Source organism: Rhopalosiphum maidis, chromosome 4 (assembly GCF_003676215.2).
Source record: "Rhopalosiphum maidis isolate BTI-1 chromosome 4, ASM367621v3, whole genome shotgun sequence".
NCBI classification, from domain to species: Eukaryota; Metazoa; Arthropoda; class Insecta; order Hemiptera; family Aphididae; genus Rhopalosiphum; species Rhopalosiphum maidis.
The window spans coordinates 13,868,110-13,895,197 of NC_040880.1; the positions used below are offsets into that span (position 1 = coordinate 13,868,110).

The 27,088-nt window shown below is 28.2% G+C and overlaps 1 protein-coding gene across 1 annotated transcript in view; it reads left to right on the forward strand.

Annotated features, from left to right (window-relative positions):
- Positions 1-4,701: 4,701 nt before the first annotated feature.
- LOC113561321 (matrix metalloproteinase-2-like) overlaps positions 4,702-27,088 on the forward strand; it is a 45,566-nt gene continuing 23,179 nt past the window's right edge. The window contains exons 1-2 of the mRNA XM_026967663.1: positions 4,702-5,032; positions 11,675-11,883. Of these exons, the coding sequence (XP_026823464.1) occupies positions 11,722-11,883 (162 nt within the window). The 5' untranslated portion in view covers positions 4,702-5,032; positions 11,675-11,721. The remainder of the gene's footprint in view (positions 5,033-11,674; positions 11,884-27,088) is intronic.

Here is a 27,088-nt window from a genome sequence, read left to right on the forward strand (position 1 = left end):
TTAACAACCTTAAAATTACTAAAAAGATATAATAAATGATAATAACATGCGTATTGCGATAAAGCCTAATATAATATTGTTGTTACTCGTTACTTGCCTATATTAGGCTCTACTTAAGCGCATCTAAAATTACGCATTCTAGTAAAATCCTCTATTTGCACCAGATGAGCTACTATTATTAATATAATTTTTATTATTTTTAAATATAATTTATAATTTAAATATTTATCTCAAAAAAATAAACATAGTGTGACCACGTGGTTCATTGCAAACGAGTCATGATCGGTTCACAAAGACACCTATTATTAGCTAGTGTTTGTTACGTTCACGTCCTTTTGTAAAACCAGAATAGACTACACACTATACACAAATGATACATTGATAGTGTACTCTTTTCGCCGTAAACATTTTTGAATTCTTCATTGCATTGAGGTAAATCCGTAAAATACAAGTCCAACCACGTTAAATAAACGCAATTACACATCATTAATGCATCGATATAAAATCAAAATATAATTTTTTTCCTATAAAATTTGTATGAACAAAATTCCAATAAAACTATCTTATACTGCGCAAAATATTGTCCATCTAATAAATATTATTTACATTATTATGATAAAAATAATAATATATCAATAATTAAAAAAAAAAAAAAAAAAACGATTGTATAAATCAAAAAATATTTTTCATTAACGTCTGAAGTATAAATTTTATGAAGTTGGATATTCACGTGTAAAATTAAGATTTCTCATTAATCGGTTTTTATGTTATAATTATAATTAAAAAACAAATAACTAGAGGTACTTTACTAAACTGTTATAATAGCATTTCTCGTATATAGAATTAGTGTAATTTAAAATATATTTTTTACTAAATTTTAAGCTATTTATAAACATTTGGCATTTTTGATATTTTTTTTCAGTTTTTTGTTTATAGATGTCAGTAAAAATTTTCGCTTGTGCAAAAAGCTTGAAAATTGACTACAAGGTTCTTCACAAGTTTATTTTAGTTGTTTAAAATGTTTAAAGATATATCGCAACAACTTTTTTTTTTATAAACATTGAAGTTCAAATTGTATAGTTAAATATAGTTACCTATATATACCGTTTTACGGTAATTTGGTATTGATTTTAAAATGTTAATAATAATAATAAATGGTATAAAAATAAATTATAATAATAATTAAATGGGTATTAATAATAAAATAAACAGGATGTTTACGGAAAAAATTTACCATGTTACTATAATAATTATTACAGTAATGTAATATCAATACATTTTAGTATATATTTATATATTATATATTACTCAATGATATTTAAGCTGAAAGTAGTCTTCACTCATAATTGTATTTCGTACGCAATTATCCATCATTTAATAAATTTAAAAAACACTCCAAGTCTATTTTAGCATATCTATACTTACTTTTGATTATTTTATTGTGTTGAGCCAAAGTGGCTAAAATTATTAATTTATTTATTTTCGTTCATCAAATAAATGCAAAATTATACTAAAATAGATAGTTGCCATTTTTTTTATTCTTAAATACACACCATCATAATATATACTCGTATATTATATGCACATATATAATATACACACTCACGCACTCTTATCATGACGTAGCTCATCAGTATTTTCCCGCGACGGCAATCTCATTTATTCTTGATTAAAGTACTCTCGTTACCGCAAATAGTAGATACCGAACGGTCTATAGTGGTAAATAGTAAATAACCTACAAACTATGCAAGTTATGAGTACGTAAAATAATAAAATTTTAAAACGCTCATAATATATATTGAAATATCATAAAATGTTAAGTTAAAGTATAAACACATATAATGTTCTAAAATTTTGATGATGGTAAAATTCACTCTAATACTAATGTTAAAAACACAAGGTTATTGGTTCTGCTGAACGAAAATTTGTGATGTAGCGCATGGGTCTGAAAAGAAAACATAGTACTAATACTAACTAAGGAGGACTTAAGGTACGTTTTTCCTTATGCGATCGCCAACGTAAACTATGATCTTTATTTTCATCATGTCTTAGTACAACGCATTTAGTATTGCACATCGTATATTTATTAGTTACAATTATATAACTACACAATAATAAACAAAATAATTTAATTATAATATAATATACTTTATGAAAAATTTAACGTCAGTCTAAGAAGGCTAAACATTAGGGTGTCAATATTTTTTTGGAGCTGCCAAAAGATGGGCATTTTTTTAAGTAATCTCAGTCATTTATACATAATAAACATAATATTAAATTATGTTAGAAAAATAAGTTTTGTAAAATATTATTAATCATTATATTTTATAATATCTGTAGGCGATTAAAAACACAAAAAATACATTTAAAATCAATATATGTATTTTGTATATAACTTTGTTTAGCATTTAAAAACAGAATAATTTAATGCATTAGATACAATTATATATATATAGAAAAAAACCCTATTATAATTCTTAGAATTTATATTGTGAATCAAAATGGTAAGGTATGTTTGGTCAAATACATTTTTAACCTAATGTAGAAATTGATCGTGATGACTTCCAATCCTATTTATTACATAATAATATGTATTGATTATATTTTCTCCAGAAAGCGGGCTCTTTTAAAACTTGTGTAATTTATTCATTAAAACTACATTTATTTTACACTAGAAAATAAAATTTACTTTTATTAATTATTATGTGAATATAATGAAGATCGTATACTTACAATTCGACTTGAGCACTTCGACTTGAAGTACTTTAAATGAATTTATTTTCAACTATATTATAATAAATATTGTAAATAACAGTATTTATAATGAATTTAGATGATCTATTAATTATTATTGGGCCATTAGTAAACACTTGTGAAGTCATCATAATATTGTTCATATAAGAGTAAATGGCGATGTTGAACTGCTCTATTTTCTGCTCTATACTCTATCCAACGAAAGAATACACCACGGCCCGATTCAAATTGAATATCCTGCGCATCCCCAAGTGACACCCACACAGTAGGATCGGTAATCTCAATGACAGGATATCGCGTGGATATAGGCACGTATTCTCTTTCTGCATAGAGTGTAGTCCAATGGTATCTAGTGTCAATCTATATGTATAAGTTATGATTCTTCGAAAAAAATTAACAGCCTCATCTACACCTTATCTTATATTATATACAATTTTCTAGCATATTATCTTTTTTCTTACTAATTTATTGTCATAAACAATTTGACATCAATATTATATGATTTATTTTAACCCACTATTGCCACTCACAGAATTGTAGCCATGTGCAAATGTGTCCTACAGGATACTCTCATGCCATGGGATATCTATCTACCATTCTGAACATAGAATAACGAACTGTTGTCGTAATAATACTATTTCATACTTGAAAGCATTTAGTATTTAGTGGAGTAAAAACCAAAAGGGTATATGTTGGTGTTGCTTCTCCAGTTGCCGTCACCACTCTTTCTTGTTAAGACTTAAAATACTTTTATAGATACTACGGTAAATACTAAACTATAAGTACGATAATAGTGTACAAAAGTTTTCAAAATATCATTATTTTTCGAAATACGATATAGTATACTGTTCAGTTTCTGCACTAATTAGAATTTCGATGACTATTTATAAATTAGATATAATATAGACCTACTATGACAACAGTTTTATTGCGCCACATATTTACGCGCGGTAGAACAACCCGCAACTATAAAAACTGCAAACTAGTTTTCGTCGCGCAAATAATAATGTCTGTTAGACGGGTCCACCGTTTAATTTACTGCACACACGCACAATATACAGGGTGATGCGCTTTTTTTAAATTATTATTTTCTGAAAACTTTGATAGTTTGATATAAATGAACATCGAATAGGTCCACTGTTAACCTAAGTAGATATATTCGATCACTATATATATATGAAAAAAACCTTTAGTTTCTACCTTTTGGGGAAAAACATAACATCATTAATAATTAATATGGCTTATGGAAGGCCATAAAGGATATTACTGATGTTGAGATTTATTTGTTTATATCAACTAGTATTGTAAGCAATGGTTTATAATAAGTATAGTATGAAATATAATTTTGTGTTCAACATAGAAATGTTAAATTAATATTTAAGAACATGTCACTCCTTTAGTTTTCATCTCAAGAAATAATACGTAGCTAGTATAGTAACGTAGCTAGGATTTTAAAATGGGGGGCAGGGACAAGCCCAAAATACTAAAAAAACACAATCAATTAACAATAAAAGTTTATTTTTATATTGTTAATATAGCTGATGGGAGAAGGGGGTGCATACGCCACTGGTAACTAGGGAAACAATCGTTATTACGATCCAAAAGACGTTGCAATATTTTCGTCACACAAATTTTTTTTTTACCCATACTTAAGACCTATATTACAGTGAAAAATTATATTTGTTTTTGTGAAAAAACTTAATTTTATCATAATTTTATAATAATTATGCCTACATGATAATACATTTCAAAATACCATTTATTTTTTTTCTAAAGTTTAAGATAAACGGACCACTCCGTATAACGTACGTACTGGCGACCGATGCTGCACATGTACAGCGGCGACCATAGATATTGTCGTCGGGCACGGACCAGACGGCGGCGGCGGCGGCATCGGTAGCAGCAAGTTGAATGAACGACCGACCGTCCGGCAGTGGTGCGGCCGTGGCGGACGCGTGCGGTTGTGTATTGATTGGGATTCTTTGTTAGTTTTCATTTTGGACCGCTTTGAAAATAATCATTTATCCATAATCGTATAATGATAAATGTGTGCGAGCGCGTAATAGTTTTCGTATAAGATAAAATTTTAATAGGCGTAGTTTTTGACGTATTGAAATTTGTATTATATATTATATTTTTATATATTTTATATACCTATCATATCAAATACGATCTACGAGTAGTCACCCCATCGCCAACTTTCGGAGATTTGGCAAGTGAATCGATATTAATGCTAATATAATAATATAATATTACATCGGTACGCCGGTGTTGTTGAGTAAGTCAGAGTTTTTGATTCGTTATTATATAATAATAGTATTTTATACGAAAAACGCATTTATCCGTCGATTTGAATGATTTTTGAAATTCAGTACTACTTGTGTAACATTGATTTTTGTGCTTTTTTAATTCAAAAATAATACTTGCATATATTATTTTTATTTAGCATTTAAACATTTTAGTTACAAAGTATTGAACTCAATAATATAAATAGTCTATAATTAGGTGTGTATAAAATATAGAATTATTTAATTTAATTTTACATCTTTATAGAAATTTAAATTTAGTATTAATCATTAGTAGGCCTGAATATTTTTATATACATTTGATATATTTTAGTACTGTTATACTGTTAATTTGTATAAAAGTATTTTCTTTACATTGGTTAAAATTTGCATAATGCTATAACGTGTTCTATTTTTCGCATACATAAAAATATAAAATCAATAAGCTTACTAAACACGATAGAAATTAAAAACACAATATACCGAATAAAATATATAATAATATTAGAATATTTTATAGTAGGTATTTATAATTATTGTATTAATTTCTACACAATATTATTTCTTCGACATTAAAATATTATGAATAATTATTTTGAAAATCCAATCAAATGTGTATAACAATTGATATTCTCTTAAAGTTTATAAATATAACATTGTATAGGGCTAGGTATTGCATATAAAATATATATAAAAATAAATTTAAATTATTTTTGGTTTTAAAGTGTCTGTCAGTACAATTTATTACAACGAATCAACTAAAATAAATTGAATAAAGTTTCAAAAATTAGTTTAGTTTATACATGAATGTTTAATAAATCGTAAAAGTAACGAATGTAACTTACCCAAGTTAGGTACGTAATATTTTTTATTTCAGAGTTTAATAATATGACCATTTATGTTATTATAAACTTTATATCATGCATCAATTTACATAAATATCATACATATTAAACCTGCTACCTAGTATCGAATACTTCATGACTTTATCATCCTAATTAAATTATCACAGTGATAATGATTCAATAAATTCTTATCACGTTTAAACACTAAAATCTATTTTATTTATGTATGATTTACTTAAATTTTTTCAAAATACCATAAGTAATAATTTATTAATACATATATATCTAGTATCTATATATTTACATTGTAGTGCAAATACGTGTTAGATATAAAATAAATAGTGTAACAAATTTTGTTAGGAGTATCTATACCTAATCTTAAAAGACTCGTATAATTCTTAACTCACTATTTGTATTATTTTCTAAGAATTTGATTTAAAAAACAAAAAAATAAATTTATATATTATATTACATTTGTAAAAATATTTATTTGAGCTTTTATTTCCAAAACTTATTGACAATACTTAACTATTCCACTTGTTATGTACAGATCACGACTTATACTTTATGTACAATATAGATACATAGTTATGTTACAAAAATAATCGTACAACGCCATTTGAATTAAATGAAATCCAATTAATGTAATATTTGCACTAATCGTATGTATTTATCATAATGATGACTATCTTTGTGTTGAAAATATGTCTATACTATACAGTTTCGGTCACACTATTATATAAGTGTGAATAATCGTTGATTTCATTATCGATGTTTATTCTCTTTCTCAATATTATTCTCTTCTAAACATCTCATCTAAGATGTTTCTTGTTATATTTTTCACATTTTATCGCAATTATTACTGTTATTTAAAATGAAACTTTGGGAGGTCTTTAACCCTTCTATATAGAAGTGCGGCCCCTCTCCTACACTGTGTCGATACGTATTATGTATACGTTTTTACGGCATCTAAAGGATTTTATTACTATTCCCCGCCGACACCTTTCACCGCCCACAAACCATATGTACCCCGAGTTACATTAAAATAATAGCCGGGCCGACTCAATGGAGCCATTTTTTTCCTTGTTATTGAAAAACTACTATTTATCGAAAAAGGTTCTCTCCTTTTTTTTGCTTCTAAATAATGGCCTTATCCAATAATTTTTTTTGATTGTTTATAAGTTTATTTTTACACCAATCAAAAGTAAAATACCTAATATATTAATATGCTTTTCAGTAAAATATATTATTAAACAAAATAAATTATATTTAATTTGAATACATTTCCAAATAAGGGTCTTACAATATACATGATATTCAATTGGCTAATTGTAAAATCTCGACAATTCCAATAATATAATTTTTTTTTTTTAATTTAACATTTCTATGTTAATGTATTTTTATTTAATGGTAATTTACTGGAATAAAAACTACTCAATGAAATGAAATTATTTATTATACTACACCGATTAGAAGAAAATTATAGTATTTTTTTTTTTTTTTTTTGTTATAGTTTAATAGTATAGATAATATTTTATTATATTATTAAATAGATAAGCCTGACTAAAAAAGAAGAATATTAACAATTATTTTTTATTACCATTAACATATATTTTATTATTATTTAAATAATAAATTATCACATCAAATCGCTTAATTTAATAAACTTATATAGTATTTTATATAACTAATATGTAAAAATATTGTTTGATCATTAAAATTGTGTTGTTGAATTTATGTTTAATCTTTTGGTTTAACTTCGATTTTTTTTTGTTATACAACTATATAAGTAATTATTTTGTTTTAGGATAAACTTAAATACAAAACTTAAAACGTTGGCTATTTGACGTGTTAGTATACTTACATTATTTTTATAATTCCGCTATTTAAATTCTAATAAGAACTTGATTTTTTAAACAATTTCTTACTCTATAAGTGTCATTAATCTACTTTATGATACACCTAATAACAAAAAAAAATACAAATTTTTGATGTAGCCTTGTTTATTTTTTTCAAAAAAGTACTACATAAAGCAATGGTTGTATTTTATGTAGGTTTAAAATATTTTTGTTTTACATGAATTATTAATAATTTGTACCTATAAAATTTCTTATCACATTATTTCTACTATTATTTGATTTGTTTAAAATTTTTTTTCACAAATCGTATACTTATCATTAAATAAGTGGGTTGCCAAAAATGACAGTAACTTGTAATATTATAAACACTTGTGTTAATATATTATACATATAGGGGTAACCGCTTTCTGTTGTCAACATAACAAAAAAGAATAAGTAGATTTTTATTGCCATAAAAAAATAAATGATATATAATATACAACGATTTCTTGGAAAACCGCAGTGTCATTATATGACATTATGTATAATATGTATTGTGTTAATTGCAAAAAATAACTAACATCACGTGATCTATGATATCATTATAAATGTATAAACAAATAAACTTCTAATATTATGTTTCGATATACTTTATTTTTTGGGTCTGGGTCAATGGTATACGTATTTAGATGCCAAAACCAATAGACACAATAACACCTAAAATAATGGGAGATTCTAAAACTGTAGCGTTAATAATAGTACATATAAATACTTATAATAATTGTATTACAATATGTTTTCCTAGCAGTTCTCTAGTAGCACCGACAGTAAAAAAATATGTATAAGTGGACATTTTTGAGAAAGACAAAAGTGAGCGGTTGCTGAACGTTCAAATATTTTGTGAATAAGAGAATAGTTTTGGGCCATCTCAATTTTACAGTATTTCGAATATGTAAGAATAGGAATTCAAGGCACAGGGCTTGGGTTAAAAATTCTGAATTTTGTGTATAACTGGCAAATTATTACAAATCGGTTACTAATTTATTAATGTTATTATAAGAAGTCATGATTATTACTTAGCTATCCTAGTGTCAGGCTGACCTTTAAATTCGGTCAATAACGGGGTTTCGACAACAAAAACTAAAACTAAATGGACTAAAACATATTTGTTCGTATGTTATTGTTATTTGTTACCATTATCTGAATTTTTTGTTATTGTCGATTCTGTTCATGATTAGAAATAAAAGAAAAACAGTTACCTTACTATTGTATCACGATAAAAAAATCTATCAAAAGGGGTTGAATTAATTGGAAATTATGAAACTATGCGTTGTACAAACAATATCAAATCGACAAAATAACAATTGTCCGTCGTTGTATATTTGCTTACATTATGTAACAATTATATTATGAGTTGCAGTATTTGGCATTTGCGTAGGTACGTACCTATTGTTGTTGTCGAAAGATGGATCTAATAATGTTTTTATTTATTTACACTCATCATCGCGTAATTAATGAACCCTTTTTTTACTGGCGCGTAGACTACGTCGACTATACGCGTATAGATAAAATGAATTTCTCGAAATTCGATATCTGCTAAAAAACGGTACGTCAATCACAACGCGTATCTATACAACACGTTTGATGTTTAAATATATTATTAAAATTGTTACATTATTATACAAAAAAACATGGTATAATATACGACGGATCGATCGCGCACCTTGTAAAACGCTCAATAAACATTATCGTCCCGTAAACATGATAATTTATAATAATATCAATAATACGCGCGGATTCGGGGAAGTATTACGTCTACGAGTTTCGGCGCGGTCGTCTACGCACCACACCGATGAAGAAAACAATATAATAATATACTACAGCTGTATTATTGTGTTGTACGGTAGTGAAACTTTCGTTGACTCATCATCGCACGTTCTGATATCGATCGTGTTTCTGGTGGCGAGCGGCAAACTTCGCGGCTCCCGACTTATACGACCAATACGGTATATATGCGCAGTCCTGGGGACTCTGCTGCGAGTAGCTCGAAAACGACAAAAAAACCACACGTACTCGCGGACACCGACCGAACAGCGTCTTCCCGCGGCGTGCCAACAGGCCAAAACTATAACGGATATCGCGTGAACGTGCTCAATTTGCGAGTTATTGTGCGTAGCACTGCAACCGTGTATAAAATTAACAATAGTCGTGACATTTATGTATTGTAAGTCATATTGTTATCGTTGGGTATTCGATTATTATATTAGAAGCGATCGCGGCGTATCCGTAGAAAAAAAAAACAAAAAAAATAAAATAAAAAAACACTGACCAAACAATAAACGTAGCAAAAAGTTATGTATATTGTATATACGATCATGTTGTCATACGAGGTGATTAACCATCAAGCATGTTCAACCCCCATTTTTTCTTTAACAATGAATACGTTTTAATTTGGATTTTTGAACTTACAGTAGAAAAGAGAATTTTCGTTTGAAAAAAAATAGAAGCTTGTAACTCCACAAGACATTCCTTGAGTCGTACACAAAAAAAAAAATCTCAAGAATTTTAAAATATGGTATTTAAGTATATTTAAAAATTCCAAAAATCATATTTTGAATAACTGTGCAATTGAAAAAAAAAAGAATGAATATGCTTGGCTGAATACTCAATACCTACAACGTGTCTTTTGTATGAGACGAAAATTCCGTTGACATGTTTCTACTATTTGCATGCGTATTGAACGTGCGCCGGGGTGGGCTTCGTCATAATATAATACTGCATAATTTGAAGTAGCTACTTAATTGTTTGCCTTTTGGTCGACATGTCTTGTACCGGATACACGTTATAGGTCATTATCTCGGCAATCCTCAGTAGTTATAGCACAAAAAAAAACGTATTCCACGAAACGCTTTATTATGCCCTCGTAAAAACGCTAAAATATACTCCATATTATATGACTATATTGGTTATATAATAAATTATAATAAGCATAAAAAGTGAATAAATACTTTTTTTTAATGAATGTATTTTTTTGTATTGTTATAGTGCTGTGCTATTATTACTAAATCACTTGAGAGTGGATATCGTTTATTTTATGTATATACAAAATGTATAATATTAGGTAATATATATGTTGTTGTTATTAAAGAATTCTTAAAAACTTCTATTCAAAATAATTCCATATTATATATTCCATATCCGTATTTATAATTTATGAAATGCATTTAAGTTTAGGAGGAAATGACAAATTCATTATTCAATTTAGTAATACAATAATACAAACTACACTATCATTATTCGTTATTATCAATAAGTATATAAAGTATATAGGCTATATAAATAAATAACACTTTATACATTATTATTGGTTTTCATTGCCGTCATTGCCGACATGAAAAGTTTTGATATTGGAACAGTTTTTTGATCCTGCAGTTAAATTAGCTTCAATAGAATTAATCATTTTATAGGATTATAAGATAAATAAATAAATTTAATTAGTCAAATTTACCATAGTAAATATAATGAATAAAGAACCGAAATTATAATCATAGAGATTATTAACTTATTAAAATATTAAAATATTAACTCAAAATTCTTCATCGTGTATTAAAATTAAATATCAATATGCTATCAGTTCATTATCGTTAATTATTATTAAATCGTCTAAAATATTGATCTTGTAATATTTTTTGTGATTATTAATTATTCTAAAAAAAATTGAATGTACCTTCTCATGATATTACGGAGAGACGAATAATGTAAACATTTACCTACCATAAAATAATACAATATGCAACCTGACAAAATGTATTCGGTAAAATTATTTTAAGTATCCATCAGTCTATGCATTTATTTAGAATGTATATGTATTCAATATTCCAATATTTTAATGTGTTGTGTATTCTCTTATTTCTCTGAGTTATTTTAATGACGTTCATATTGTGTTTCGCAGCACGTGTTATATCAAACATAAATGACTGTTGCTTGGCGTACGATAACATGCTAACGGCCCGAATGTTCGTCGAGCCTATGCCGTTCAAATTATCGGTTGTTCGATGGTTACTTTTGGCCATTAGTGTGCAAAACGTTTTTTCAAGACCCGTTCAAGAATCCAGCAATACGCGTCGACGGATCCGGTCAACGCCAATATACGATGATGTGGTACGTGAATAAATGATATTATTACAGTTAATTTAATATTATTATTTAACCTTAATCTAGGTATACACTGCTATATCGTATTCTTAACAATTTATTAAATTATAATATATTATATAAGTTTATCAGATTTTGTTAACTACGCAGGCACAGACTAGCACAGCTATAAGGTTATAATGCGTATAAACTATATTATTTTCTACGTATTCAAATTTTCACGTTATAGTTATAGTACATTTTATAATTTATAATAGTTAGATACATGGTAAAATACGATTATGTTATTATTGACTATACCGAAACAATAATTTCTTAAATTTTAATAGAAGCATTATTTTTAAATTTTAGTAATTATAATAATTGAACTCTAGATAGTGCATTCGAAGAAAATTCATCAATTTGTTTTTATTTACTGGGATATAAAGTCAAATAGTAGTATATCTTAGTAAACTTTATGCAATACGAATACTCTTAAATGATGACATTTAATTTGTGATATAAAAATAATATTGATTTGAGAGGCTTAAACTTTGGAGTGTAAGGACCAAATTTAGTTATATGGCATAGTATAAAACGGAATTGCGTGTTTATTCGTCTAATAAACATGAAAACAATAGTATTCATATATGATTGAGTATTTTAATTGATTATTATTACCAGACTAATATATAATAATATGTAGTAATACATAATATATGAAATATATATATTTATTGTTACCATCTATTTTAATAGATTTTGTTTCCAAAACACTTCAATTACATAAGGTGTAATAATAATAATTCTTTTATAGGATGTGTGTATACTAAACATTAGCTATTTAATTTACACCGTGCTAATGATAAGAACAATATCTAGATTTTGGGGCATTTAACACCGTCAAAATCGGAGAATTATGAAACACCATATTTACAAAATTACTATATATTTTCGGAACATCCTCAAATTATATAAACATATATGTGTGTATTAAATATTCGTGTAATATGTCTAATCTGTTTTAGATATTACTGATAAATTTTAAAAACAATTGGAATATTTAAAACTTATATGGGTAACTTAACTACCTATTATTAATATTTATTTCAGTTAGTCGAAAAAAATACTGTTATCATATTCTATATAGACCGTGTAATAACGATTTTTTTTTTTTTAATTTGTAGCACTTTTACTGCATGACTATAACATATAGATATAAGAAATAAATAGTTATACGCGATTATACATTATATAGGTACGTTTAACGTGTGTATGTGTATGCCTATAAGTTAACGTCATTAACGAAGGCAACCAGACAGAATATTAATTATTCTAAAAATATACAATCGACGAGAAATAATTTGATGTGTTACTCGTAGCTATATAGTCATTAGTTAGTAAATATAGTTACTAAGAAATTGTCAACAAATAGACTGAACTTATATTTGTCAACGGTAGCAGCAACAGTCGAATGAATGATACAGTAATTATAATATTATTATGGCCATCGATCGTAACGGAGTAAAAATAAAAATGAAGCAATAATAAACAACAGACAGAGATGCACCCGTTGAGGTACGACGGGTTCACGGGTGTGTCGGATAAACGCGTACCGCGTGCCGGGTTGCGACGAGGAATAACATACAATATATTTTATATTATAAAACAAAAACGTGGCGATAGTCGAGAAGGAACGCGTACTTGGACGGTGAATCGGCCGCGTGCGAGCGCAATTGGACACCAAAGGAGAAACCGATTCCATCGTTTCTAGCCGCGGCGATATTCGTCATCAGTCGATCGGCGCATCGCCTGTTGGGCATCTGTTCGGCGGACGGGAAAAGAACGCACCGAGCGGTACCGCGCGACGGCGGCTCTGCTGCCGTGTTGTAGGCCTGCAATGCGTTTTCGCAGCATCCGTTCAAACACCGTATACTGCAGAGCGATTGAACAGTAGCTCATTATAAATAACAATCCGAGCGCTTAACCGTCGTATAGAACGACCGCTTCTGTTGGATGTTTTCTATTCAAACTGATCATCAGATCATCCATTTTGACGCAGTCGCGTTATGGGTAACGACGATGCGTTCTCAAACTCATCAAATTCTTGAAGAGTTCGGGAGGCGCGTCGGAAATTAATACTCGATATCGAAATCAAACTCGAACAATTCAAGAAAAATCAAGTTTGACGTCGAAACCATCATATGTTTTATAAAATATATAAACAGCCGTACACCGGAATACATTTTTCAATTTCCCGTATTTCTTGTCGTCTGGCCACCATCAGTTAAAACAAAGCATTTTATCGTTCAAAATTAAAACAGATTAATGATTTGAGTTTAAAGTCTGAATGTTCAAAACGTTCGATATCTAGTTCAAGTGTGTGAAAATTTGTGAAATTCGACCCATTCCAAGTTGTGAGGTATTATTCGAGAGCGAGCCCGTGCGACTATAAACACACTTGCAATTCTTATCATTGCACAGACAACGATGGAACTGATCCGGCACGCCACAAATCAAAGTATTATATTTTAACGTCTCAAACTTGCGTATCACAGTTACATATTTCGATAAAATTCGCTATTTTTATGATATTTACATATTTCGGTTTAGACTTAACAACCTTACCGCCCCGAATTTCGCTGATAAATTATGTTTTGACAGCAATTTTCAGCCCGTCCAAATGGGTTGCAATTTTTTATTTTGATTACTTTCAACTAGTACAAACGAGCTTTTTCTGTATTTATATATAGATATAGATATAAGTAGGACTTGAGTTATAAATAAAGAGACAGAATAATACTACACTAAACATATGTATTCCTAAATATTTAGCCACTTGAATATAAGTCACTTAAGAATATTATAAGTTTAAAAAAGTATTTATTGTTCAACAATATAATTTCTCACCTAACATATAAAACTATTACACCAAATTAATGATTATAAGTTATGAGGTTTCAAAATTAAAAAATTAACACTCTACACTGTAGAGTCTACAATATAAACATTAATCTGGGAACATATTGAAAATATAATAAATCTACACCATAGCAAGTACCTACCTAAATATACGCATTTATATTGTACTTAAGTATATTGATGGAAATTAATTTCTTTTCGTGTTCTAACTCGTTAACTCGTTGTCGTATTGTTTTAATGTGTAAAAAAAATAGAGACTCATCGCTACTCGCTGATTGAAAAACACTAGAGGAACTGGTGGTACAGAAAGTGTTGGAAGGACAAGTCTGATTTGTATTGTTATTCCTTATTATTACATATTATCATGGTTACGAATTCCGACAGTCTTTTATTCTATTATTGTGGAGTCGAGCCGAGGAAGAAATAATAGCATTGTACTCGAGGTCACTCTACAAACGCTTCGTGCATCACCATTGCTTATAGTCGTACTCACAACACATAATACGAATAGGACTAATGTAACTAACTAAATAATTTAATAATAATTTTTGTTAAAGTTGTATGGTTGATGTTATTTTTTCATTGAAGTCCGAACGCAGGTGTGCAGTTTGAGAAAATCTATTGTGAGTCATATATGAACTGTGTGAATGGTTTTGTAAAAAGAATTGGAGAGGTGTAACAATTGGGGACCGTCTGTATCCAATAATGTGCGTAATATTCTATTACTCTAATGTATATATAATATTATGGACACTGCCAGTAAGTATAGGCATATATCTATGTACCATATTACTATTATAAGTCTATAACGCTCACGTATATGTATTAAATATTATATGATGTCCATCATTCAAAACAATCGACCAGACTTCGGCTGCGATATTTATATCTATTATTTTTTTGATAGTGTACAACACGCGAGCTGAGATCGATGACGTCTGGGGAAAATGTTAATTAATAATAATAATCCTGCACCCAGGACACCGCCTCTGTTCAATAACACATGGCTTTCTGCAGCCCCAAAAATAATAGAATATACATAATATTATATACACGAGTATTCGTGAAACGTAAACCTATATAGATGGGGTAGGTAGTATATTAATATACCATTTTATAAATAGAGGTGCGCCGCGTGACCGTACGTTGCGGTAGGTTATACGATAAAACGTATTACACCGTACAGAAACGATTGTTAACTCGACGGCGTTACGTTCTAGCAATACCTAACCGTGTAATGGTATTATTATATAGGGTGTGTCACTGCACTGCATCTGTACCGCGGGCGCAGTGGTATATCACAAAATATATTAAAGTATATTTCCCAAAACTCGCATGATTACGTACTACGTCTGTTATTGTTTAAAAAATTGAATCAAAAAAAATAATTATCTAGAAAGAAATCCCATCAATTTTGAGAAATTTAAATTACCTAGTTAACTATAATTTAACCGCACGAGTCACGGCGTCCTTACATATATATATAAATGCTCCAAACAAAGTTTCTATTTATATTTTGATTTATTATGTCTAGTCTACATAAGAAAAAAAAATACAATATAGCTAATCTCTCGTTTGTTACACATAATTGACATTGTGGGTTTTTGTTATAACATTAAACAATGCTTGTACAGCCATGCATTAAATACGGTCTACGGGCTATCGTTAAATTTTATAAAATATTATTTCATTTATTCTAATTACTTTTAGTTTAAATATCATAGATAACTATGTAGTATACCAATATAAAATATATTAATTAAGTAAAATACGAGATTAAGACACCGGTTTAGGTATATTAAAGATTAGTCTCGTATAGACGAATATAAAATTTGTATATTTAAATAATAAACATTAGACGAAGTGTTAAATTTTAATATAGATATCAAAAATATTAAATAGAAAGATAAATATGGTTCGATATAATCCGTTATCGGTATAATGTAGTACTTAATTATCAATAATTAAAAATGTACTTACCTATATATTTAAAGAATAGGAGGTCACTAGACAACTGTATAATTTTGTTATACAAGATGATCACTATCGACTATAGATCTATTGGATTAAAGTATTGACCCTTTATTTTAACTTTCAAGTATTCATAGTTCTACGGTTATAAAAGACGTTATATAGTAGTAGTAGTATATTATAATATATACTAAACAATCGATCATCCCTTATGAATTAAGACAATCGTTGTACAGTCCATATCTCTATTCTCAATAATTAAAGAATTTAATAAACAAATTTTAAGTTTAAAATTGAACTGTTATACTGTTTAAATGAATAACAATTATTATCCAAATAAATAATTAATATAATTGTTGGTTTTTTTTAAATAAATGTACATACTTGAACTTCCACAAACTTTGTTTTTTTTTTTTTTTTTAGTTTTTCTTAATATTTTATTATTTTGATTCTTTCATATAGAATTTATGATCATATTATATGAATATAGTTCTAATAAAACATATTTAATATATATATATATTTAAGGTTTAACTTTAGTCTGTACTGTAATAAAAATTATAAAACTGTTCATATAAATTTAAATTTCTTTTCCACATTTTTAAAAATGTTTTGTTGGAGGCTAGTGACAATAATTTGTATTCAATTTAATTTAATTTATTGTTTACTGGCAATTAAAAAAATATTTGTTTATATTAATATTATATAATAATATATGCTTTAATTATTTAACAATACGTTTCCTTGTTATTCAAGAAATACTTAAATGATTTTAATTTAATTAAGAAAATCATTTTATTAGATTATGATTGGTGTAGTGTAAATACCTAATTCAGGGACCTATTAGCCAACTTTAATACTTAATAACATCCGTCTTTTTGTATAAAATATTTAATAACACTAATATATAACACAATGCAAAAAAAGAATAAAACATATATTATATATAAGCTGCGTTTATATGAAGCCGTTAAAATGGTTTAGTCATATAAACGGTTCCAAACTATTTAGATATAAAAAATATTTCATGATACTAAATTAGTTTTCACTTTTAAATATTATACATTATACGTGATTATACCTATATTTGTATACATTTTTTTCGTCGTTCTAAAATATTGTAAAACATATTTTTAGGTATTTTTACGGCTATTGGTACTTAAAATACCATCTATTAACTATTTTATAGATAAATATATTTTTCAATTATCTTGACTAATGTTTTCATTAAAATCTATACACAAGTGAAATCCCGAGTAGAGCAAAACTTCTTATTTTAAATACCAGGATATTGTTTGAATTATTTTATTTTGAATAAAAATAGTGTTCTACAGTCTTCATTCTTCGTGTTACTTTCTAGCTTTTTTATATGACATAGTTATAAATAAATTGGTCATGTTTTTATTCCGAACTCCGAAGATATTATTTAACTAATATGTAACTAGCTACAGAATGAGTTAAGTAAAATCACTTCGCTATAAACTTTCATTAAATATATTATTAATCACTTTGAATGTTGATTGCTTAGTATGACTCAAAAGTTAAAAGTGAAAAAATATCGTTATGTTTTTACACTTGACTATTGGGAGTACTTAATTCATTTTAATTCAGTAAAATATTTTGATATGTCATAAATTCGAATACTATTTTCGTGAAAACATTTTAACTAAAGAGCAGCTGAAGAAATATTTTTTATTTTCATTTCGGCGGACTGTCGTTATCGCGTAGTTGTGTCAACACATGTGTCATCGTTACAAGAGAACGGGCGATACTGAGTTTTTAAAACCTCACGATTGAAGCAGGGGTGGAGAATTAGAGGTATACATGTGACTCGCTGCCGACTATTTTTGATTTAGTTGACTGTATATTGTTGGTTATCGACAGATATGGTTATCGATGTTTGTATAGTATGTATATTATATACATTATAGGTGTACGGTTTTTTCTCTTCTGTTCGTATGGATGGTTGATCGATGGAGGAGTTTCTTCTTTTTTTACTACTCGCATTCTTTATAATCGAAGGAAAAAATAACAAGACAGTCCTGGAGCCGGTACATAGTATTTCCACACAGACCTTGCTTTGCTATATACGGTGGAGTGATAGGTAGGTACATGAATGACAGGACATTTGAAACAATAATAATATTAACACCAATTGTCGATATAGTTCCCTTGCGGCTAGCTGTACAGGTAATAATGTAGTATATCACGCTTAATGTTTATACAGGATATATATATATATATATATATTATATACTTTTAAAAGTCAAGGATAATAACTATCGAAAAAATCTCAACAAGTGTACTGATACGGAAGTGATTGTTTATATTTGCTTTAATTTAATATAACGATACAAAATATTCCATTATCAAGACTATATACGAGTACCTATGTATATTATATTTACATACATGTTATAACCTATAGTTTATAACACTCACTCAATCTCTGTATCATAATTTATAATGTTACGATTATTTTACTCTTGGATTAAAAATGAAAACAGTTATAAGAATTACAAGCTCATCGTTTCCGGTTATGACATCGTCGTGTCTATTAAATCAATTTAATACTGTATAGTAGGTACACATAATATTTAATATTATTTATTTATTATTATATTATTATTATTTAATTTTATACCTAGGGAACGTTATTTTTGTAAAATATATGACTGAATAAATTATTGATAATAATAGTTACCTTTTATCATGCACTGCTCCTGAATAGACTGGCATAATATTAAACGACATTAAGATTTTAACAGCCGACGTAATTATATATGATTATAATAGGTTAGGTATACGATAAATTATCTCTTTCAATTTAAACTATTAAAACATTATTACACTTTTTAATTTTTTTATTTACTCATCAATTCATGAAAACATTGTCATGATATTTCACTAATACTATAGAGTATAAACTCTTTGTATTCGTATATTTTAAGGGTGAATAAAATCAATTTTAATAGTAAAGAAATTATCATTTTTATCGTTAATATCTTATTCATTCGTATAAATATGTCAGCCTGACGACACTAGCTATACGGCGAATAAATTGAATGACCTTTTGTATACAGCTCATAGAACCACATAATAAGAAGAAACGCCTTCTGTCGTCATTTTTACCTTTAAACTTTTCAACTTAACCTTAATTAGTCCAACACATTTTATGGTGGACATTATATTATAGTATTAATAAGTATTTACAATTTTTAATCTCATCCTTTATAAATTATTTTTTTAAATATTATGTTCAATATAGATTATAGGTCAAAAATGTATTGAACTATTGAAGAACACAAATGTATTACCTAATAACATCTATACAGAATTAAATCAGTATTTTTATTTTAGTACCACATTGCTTATTTTTCTATTTATTCATCGTTACTCTTATTATATAAAACTATAACGATATCATCTCAGAAGGTCAATTAATTGGAAATATATTTCATCAATATTCCAGTTATCCCACACTTATAATACTCTTATGAACAGTAATAACAGCTATATATCACTGGTTAGGTATACCTATCTATAATGATAACATGTATATATATATATACGATATACCTACCCATTATTCCTTATACGTACGTATAATGTTAACGAAGAATTTTCATTTCTCAAACTTCAGAATGTTTATTCTACTATATATACACACCTTATTTATTTATTACTCCTCGCAGCCCATTGCTGCAGGTTTGAAAAACGAAGCTTTCCCCTAAACGACCACGACTGGGATAAATAAATTTGACACGACGTGTATGTGTAATATAAAGTAAGTCAACACTGCAGCATTACAATATTAATCGCTAAACAAGCCGTCGCTTCCGCAACTGAAATCCATACAATATTTTATCGTTTCGTGTGCGCATTGTATATTATCTCCCGCCGTGTGTGTATACATTGAATGTAGTTATAATATGTATATAATGTAGTTATGTCGGAAAAAACGTTCTGTTTATCTTTATTTTATACTTCGAGTGGTCTCCGGAAGTATATATTGTGTACGAGTGGTGTCCAGTGGCTTTTGATTATTGGGTCATCCAGATATCAAATCGAAGACCAAGTGTCCATCACGGGCACATGTATAGTCATCTATGTGACTATGTATATATGGGTATGTACACCTATACGTTAAGAAAAGAATGTCAGTGTCCTATTATTCAGTATTAGTCACTTCTTAGTTCTCGTACAAAGAACAATCACCGTTCAAAAATATGGGAAAAACCCATCTGAATCACTTAATCATAATCGTTGTCTGAGGACAACTATATTATAATTGCATTAGAACTTATAACTGCATTTTGATTCTCACACCGCTGCAAAACGAAACAAAATTCATTTTCAACCGGATAAAATATTTTGTCTACTCCCGATATATAGGTACTTTAATAGTTTAATGTATAAATTCATGTCCACGTAGAAATAGAAAAATAAAACCAAAACAATGTATGTGTTTTTAAAAACAATTTTTTAAATAGTCCCGTGACCCCCGTCGCCTGTAGTTGGAAAAACGAGTTTTGTTTTGTTTACTATGTCACTGCGCGTGACTCGCGGCACTAGAATATTTAGAATCTATGATTAAAGTGTACAAAATACGGCGCGTTGCCGTTCGTTATTCGTTTCCGACACAAATGTATTACCATTTTAGTTTTCTATATTACTATACCTACTTATAGTACGTAGTGTACAAGCATAATAACATAATGTATACATCCGTAGCGTGTATATAACGTATTGATCAGGAAAACAATTCGTTTTCCTTATAAATTGTTCACTCGTTCACATGATATTATATATGAATTTTAATATTTTATAATTTTATATATTATATTATGAACCGCGTAGGGTATCACACGACTTTGACATTTGAATATAAAGTTTTTTCGATTAAAAAAATGTCGATACGATCACGCGGAAATCTATTGTGCGTTCGTAGTTCGTGTACACGTGTATTTTTAAACGCGGAAATGAACGCTGTGAATCGTATTTGCGTGGATTTCTTGACAGATTTTCTTTAACGTCGTGCACGACGCACGTGTCATGTTTCATTATACAACGGCATCGCGCCGTTCAAGAGGTTATACCTTTAAATATCAGTATATCAGTACACGTTTCCCTCTTATAAAGCTATAATATATACGGTGTAGCGCACTATTTATTTTCCCATTAAAGTTTTGATAACAAATTAGAGTCGTATATTTGAAAGGACGTGTATCTATTTCCACATAATGAACAGCGTGCGTGCGTGTACATGTACACGCTATATCTAAATCGTTAAAACAGTTTATAGTTTACCAACCGAGTAAATCAATCAAAAACCATAAATCATTATATCATTAAATAATCTTAAACGTAAGCACTTTTAAAGTTTTAAACGTAAATTAAATCTATAATGATTAGTCAATGTGTAAAACTGTTGGAGACTAATAATACGTAATAACAGTATCAAAATCGCATTGATTCTCTTTTTTAAATTTGATTAAAAAATTATCCACGGGAGAAAATAAAAATATGTTTGATCGTTTGTAATTATTGTTTCCGTTTTATCAATTCTAAAAACACACATACAAGTATAACTATATTGTATTATGTTTAAAAGACTTCTATACGATTACAGCTATTTTCTTATAATTAAATGTTTGCTAAACACTTATACAACTATAATACTACACATATTTTATACAAATATTACTATTCCCTTTTATAATAATAGTAATATATTATTATGTATTGTAAGAATCAATGATCAGAGTTGACGATTTATCTTCAAAACCGTGTTTGATTTAAATAAACGAAATTTTCTCACTGCAATGTTTTTAATCAAATTTAATTTTCCGAAAAAAATACATTTTTACATTTTCAAAAAAAAATGTTGACTAGTTTATACCATTAAAACCGCATGGTTTATTATACTAAAATATATGACGTAAAACTTAATGATGTATATATACGAGTTCAGTAGTAAAACCTCGTTAGCACATCCCGCATGAAACTTGATGCCGAATTATACGCACGTATTGTAATTTGTGACATTTGTAACCGGTCCCTCGGTAAATTTTAATGCACATGTATAATGTTATGTGCCTACATCAACTTTATTATTATGTTTAACACGCGATCCCTTAAAACACATTATTAATTTTTCCATCGTCCCCCGAAACGCGAGTCGTTTCACACTTTCATAGTAAACCGCCTCTTTCAAATCTTTGGATCATTTTGGAAACCCAAGTAAAAACTGTTCTGTATAACATCCAAGAATCTAAGTGATGTAATACACCGACTTGACGAACCGTGTAAAACAAAATAAATAACATTTTGGCTTACAAAGAGTATGCAAACTATTCAAAATCTTATCGTAAAACTATCTACTACAACACAATGACAAACATTTCATGATATTATTAGAGCTCGAACACAACATTTAGTATTTTGAATTTTATTATTGTTGAAAAGGTCAAACGCCTTAGCCCAAAGATATTTTGAATAGGTTTTAGAATTCTTTAGAAAAAAATGCAGTATACTTTTATGAAAATGTTATTATTAATACCTAATGTATTTTTTATTTATTTATTTATTTTTTTTTTTTGTTACCAAATTTCAAGACATTTGTTAAACCAGTTGTAATTGAATGTGTTATTTTGAGATTTTTTTAGTATTATTTTTTTGTATACAAATGTATAATATGTTTACTAATATAAACACAATAACATAATACATTATTATGTATTGAAATATGGTTTATGAGTATTGTGTGTAATAGACGGCGCCAATTGTATTTTTTTTTCCATCATTTTATATACTTTATCTGAGCATAAGTAAATTTAGGTCAAAAAATAATTCACAACAATTATCCTTAATTACAATCCCTATTAGAATATTGATAATAAATGTCAGTTAATACTATCTGACGCATTGGAATATTGGAAAAATATACATATATAATATATATATATATAAATATATACGATGTACAACCGATTTGATGGAATCCCATTTACGTTAAAATAAAGATAAACACGACAAATTAAAACGAAATAAATTTTAAGTGACTATTTGGAAGATTGTGAATTTCTGGTACTATAGTAATATACGTATGTATCTATATGACTATATCATCCGCCTGTGCTTAAATTTCGTCATTAAAATAATTGCGTTTTTACTATACATATGTTATACGTGTAATTGCTGTTCGTAGTATGCAAATATAATTAACATTTAAAGATTATTTAACATTTTTCATTCATGTATTTTATTTATCATTATTAACTAACATAAACATGAGAACGATTGCAGTTGAACATCCGGAAATTATTGTCATAATCACTCATGTTCAGTTACGTACATTGACCCACCTCAATTAGACAGACATTTATTTATCGAAAATACAATCGACCAGACTATTATGTACTGTATCATAATTGTTACAATGTGAAGCTTTGATTTATACGTATTACGTATACATATAAATCTGTCTTAACTAAATGTGTAAGATGAAAAGAATCATTACGAGAAAATTAATATACTTTAAAATGAATAAAAACATGCCAGAAGTGGTCTTGTAAAATTGTGCAGAGCAGAGATCAATATAAGACACGATAAATGCTGATATTTATATTGATAATGCATCATCGTTTTAAAATGTGTTAATTGGGTTCAAAAAGAAAAATTTAAATTAACAGTCATCACTCATTAGATATAGTATTATATGTTGCATTTATGTTGCAATTATTATTGTTATTTTAGTAGTATCAATTATTATTGTATTAAAAATAGTTGATAATAATTTTATAATAGCAAATCATCTTTAATGATTTTCATTAGGTTTTAAGGTTTATAGCGTTGGTGAGTTGTTTATATCTTCGTAGCCGCGTCAAAAGGACAATGTTCTTGTGAGTTTATATTATATAAGCATATAAGTTATAAAAATTGTCTAAATTATCGAACGATTTCGTTGGTTTATAATTTCTTAACTCTGTGGCTAATATTAATAATATGATAACAATATCAACTATGTATGTTATTATCTTATCTATAGGACGTGTTAACATGTTTAGACCGGATGTAGTGAACAAGTTCATAATAAAGTTGTAGACTTCGCGCGGGTCAAGGAATAACTGCTGCACCTTTGCTTGATATGAATTATGTTCGTAATTTAATTATTAAAAATGTACATTACGATAATTGCATTTTTCAGACACAATATTTAGTGTATTGAATTGACAAAATATTATACTACCCGGACGAGAGATTATACATCTATAAAATTATAGATCATAATATAATATATTATACATTTTAAAATCTTTCTGTAGATCGCATCTACAATACAAGCCTTTTTTCACGTTTATGAAGTATCTATAACCGTTATCGATATTTACAAATTTAAAATAATAAACAGATTTACGGTTTTTTTCTTAGTCTTATAATTCGTGTTTGGTTATATTGTATAACTGTGTGCGTTTGAAAATATCTATTTATACAATATTAGAGGTAATAACTGATACTTTCTACAAAATTCATAATTATATGTTTATGAAGACATTTACAAATTCTTAGTTCAGCAACTTGGTTTGTCACAAATTATGTAAAAATACTATATTATCATTTTACAACTGTAGTGAACTAACTTCCGTGCATTTATTGTTTAATTATATTACAATACATTTTAATGAATAGTGAATTATTATCTAAAGACAATGTTCAGACCGTCTCCGCTGATATTTTTTAATTTTTATTGTGCAGAGTACGTTATAATATTATCGTGTGTGCACGCATATGGTTGACGATTATTGTTTGTGTCTCGACCACGTCGCGCATATATAATAATATTATATAGCACCCCCGAAATGTTTTACACTTGTCGTCAGATGAAATGATTTAGGGGAGAACGACGAATGATTTTGTAACACTCCGTCTGCCATACTGCTCATCACATCAAATTGAACGACATAAAATATATGCACACGTAATATAATACGGTGGGCGTTGTTCGTATATGCACGCACGTACAAATACATAATGTCATATATGTGCGTACGTATAAACGTGTGTTTACAATAGCCACAATAGCTGTCATGATTACCTAGTATTATAATATTTATTATTATTGTGTGTAACCCTTGAGGTTCATGTCTGCGTTCTGTTCCGGCGTCTAATGCGTGTGTATCAAACGTATATTACACTAACACGACTTGAGGGGGGGGTAGTGTTACTCTGTGTTTTTCCTCATGTACACACCTGTCCGCCAACTACTGTAGATAGTAGATACCTGTATTTTTATCCTCTAAATTCTTTAATAACCTGTGCAAACTATTGAAAACAGTTAAGGTAAATGTTATTTAAAATATATATAAAAAAAACGATTGAAACAGTACACAATTTCGGTTTAAGGTTAGTTCCCGGAGCATTTCGATCGAGTCGGATACTCTAAATGAAAAAATAAATGTCACGGTTCTATTCAAAATAATTTCGCTACGATGGATGCATCAAGGCGGCATCAGAGCTAAACATCAAAACGTAATTTTTGATGTTTTCGGGGCCTTTGGGCATCAAAAATATTAATTCCATGAATTTGCAGTTGTCTATGTATATGTTATATATAGGCGTAGGTATATAACTGTCATTCACATAAAATATAGCTATTACGATCTGTACGACGTATACAAATTACAAACATCTGGTTCAATGGCCGCATGGGGTATAATATATGTATACCGTACAAGATATACCTATAGTAGATACGCGCTGCACGCATCAGCGCAGCTATGTCATAATAATTCTACTGCAGTATAGAACTATGGTCCCACCGGCAGCGATGACAACTATTATAGCGGTCGTATTTACCCAAAAGCTGTGTTTTAGGCTTTAAATTGTCATTACAACAACATTTGTTAAAAAATGAAATATTATGTTTTCGTACGGATTTTAATATACACTCTTCTAAATTTGTATTTAAAATATGTAATTATCATTGTTTGTTAAATATGGTTTAGGTATCTGCATTTTTAAGACACTATTCGTTACAATATGTATAGGTAGTATGATCAAATTTGTAACAAGCTACTATTCCGCTATTTAGCTTTTTACGAAAGTTTTCATCGCGTAGTGCGTACTACTAATGTCTAATACTAAACACGTTCATAACAATCGACGAGGAGTATATTTTTTTATCGAATATGGATTTCACTCTATACACCTCTATGTACTTTGGTACTTATAAGTGAAATTTTCATTATTATAATATAATATATGCAATATGAAATTTCTTAAAAATATTTTTATGAGATTATATAGATCGTGCGGATATGTGGGTACTGCAGTAATT